General features: G+C 46.8%; 1 protein-coding gene across 1 annotated transcript in view; it reads right to left on the bottom strand.

The window, feature by feature from the left end:
* The window catches only part of TECR (trans-2,3-enoyl-CoA reductase), a 31,537-nt gene extending 29,515 nt beyond the window's left edge, over positions 1–2,022 (bottom strand). Inside the window, exon 1 of the mRNA XM_008566049.1 lies at positions 1,885–2,022. Coding sequence (XP_008564271.1) covers positions 1,885–1,899 — 15 coding nt within the window. The 5' untranslated portion in view covers positions 1,900–2,022. The remainder of the gene's footprint in view (positions 1–1,884) is intronic.

Genomic DNA, 2,022 nt, shown 5'->3' with positions numbered 1-2,022 from the left:
CGAATGAAGCAATAGCTACAGAGTTTTGGGGTGGGAAGAGCAGTTGTCTCTCAGCCCAGTTTGTGTAGAAAGCAGATTAGTTTTACTCCAATAAAAATAGAAGAGATGCTTTCATCAGTTTAACAAACAGGTTGAGAAAAGGCTTCAATTGGGCCGGCCCGTGGCTCACTCGGTAGAGTGCGGTGCTGATAACACCAAGGCCCCGGGTTCGGATCCCATATAGGGATGGCCGGTTTGCTCACTGGCTGAGCGTGGTGCTGACAACACCAAGCTAAGGGTTGAGATCCCCTTACCGGTCATCTTTAGAAAAAAATTTAAAAATAAATAAAAAATAATAATAAAAAAGGCTTCAAAGGACTCTGTGCAAACTGATAAAAAAAAATAGTAAAGGGGACAGAAGTAGTGGTGTTCAACTTGTGAATAAAAACAAAAAATCTCTCCTTCCACTTATATGAGGTGCCTAGAACAGTCGAATTCATAGAGACAGAAAGTAGAATGGTAATTGCCAGGGGTAGGGAGTGGGGAGAGACGAGGAGTTAGTGTTTAATGGGGTAGAGAGTTTCACAGTCTGGCCAGTTAGCTCAGTCAGTTAGAGCGTGGTGCTGATAACACGAACGTACAGGGTTCAATCCCTGTACTAGCTAGCCACCAGGGAAAAAAAAAAAAAAAAAACAGGTACAGCTTCAGCTTTGAAACAAAAGGCATTCTGGAGATGGATGGTCGTGATGTTTGCACAACAACGTGAGTGAACTTAATACTAGTGAACTGTACACTCAAAAATAATTCAGAATGTAAATTTTGTATATTTTATTACAATTTTTAAAATTTGGAGATGGGGAACAACAAATCTCTCGCCCTCCTAGTTTTCATTTGAGGATCAGCATGGCATAGTGGCTAGGAACTAAGACTATGAAGTTCTGTTCCTCTCTGTGTTCTGCATTTACTATCTGGGAGCCTTTGAACAAGTCACTTCACATCTCTGAGACTTCACTCATCTACAAAAATGGAAATAATAACAGGCTCCTACCTCACAGGGCTGTGAGGATAAGAGAAAAAGGTAACAATCTCACTAGGACAAAAGCAAGCACTTGCTAAGTTATTCTTATTATGCATTTTAATAATAAATTAGTTTATGATGTAATGATAGTTACTTAAAAGTCGGCAATAACTAAATGTTAATTATTAGCATTATATCATCAGTTAGGTCGATAAGTGCATCAAAGACTTCGTTTTAAGGGAAAAGGAGACCCAAGTTAGAAGTCAGAAGACTTGGATTTCAAGAACGGCGGTGGTTGTAAGATTTCTCCTCGGTAATACACAGGGGTTGACAGAGATGACCTCTCATGTTATCAGAAAGCGAGGTCGGCTTTTGCTGCTCAGCGGGAGCCAACCGTGAAGTTGCACCTTCCTCACCGCCTAAGCTTCTCGAGGACGTCCCGGGCAAGGGAAGGGCTCCAAAGATCGTCCAAGATAAGATGACTGCAAAGCCCCTTCGTAAGCCCGAGGCGGAAGCATGGTGCAAGGTTTGTGCAAGACTCCCTCGGATTAGGAGCAAGGGTCTCTCGCTCCTCCCCTGACAAAGTCTGCAATCCAGCCCGCTGGGGGAGCTGCAAGGAACCTGCAAGCTTCTCAGGGCCTGCAGAGACCCCAAGAAGAGGTATCCCCAAAACAGCCTGGGTTGCAGATTTATAAATACCTCCCCCACACATGCGCACTGGGATTTACAAGTGGCCCCGGGAGCGCAACGCGCGCCCACTGCGCCTGCGCCGACCGGCCCTTCGTTCGGGGAACGGGACGAGAAAAGAGGCGGGGGTCCCGTGGTCCAGTGAATTTTAAAAAATGGGTCTGCGGTGGCCACCCAGTCCCCGTTTCCCTGCTTCTTACCTCATAGTGCTTCATGGCTCCCTCACACGGCGGCTACTGCTCCTGCTGCTGCTGCTGCTTAACTGCGCGCGACACCCCACGGGTCGCCTCGCGCTTGCGACCGCCCAGCCAGACCAACCACGGCTCTGCGTCCGCCTC

This window comes from Galeopterus variegatus, unplaced genomic scaffold (genome assembly GCF_000696425.1).
Source record: "Galeopterus variegatus unplaced genomic scaffold, G_variegatus-3.0.2 Scaffold218, whole genome shotgun sequence".
Taxonomy (NCBI): Eukaryota; Metazoa; Chordata; class Mammalia; order Dermoptera; family Cynocephalidae; genus Galeopterus; species Galeopterus variegatus.
Note: the sequence above shows the minus strand (reverse complement) of the source record. Positions and strands in the feature narration are given on the sequence as shown.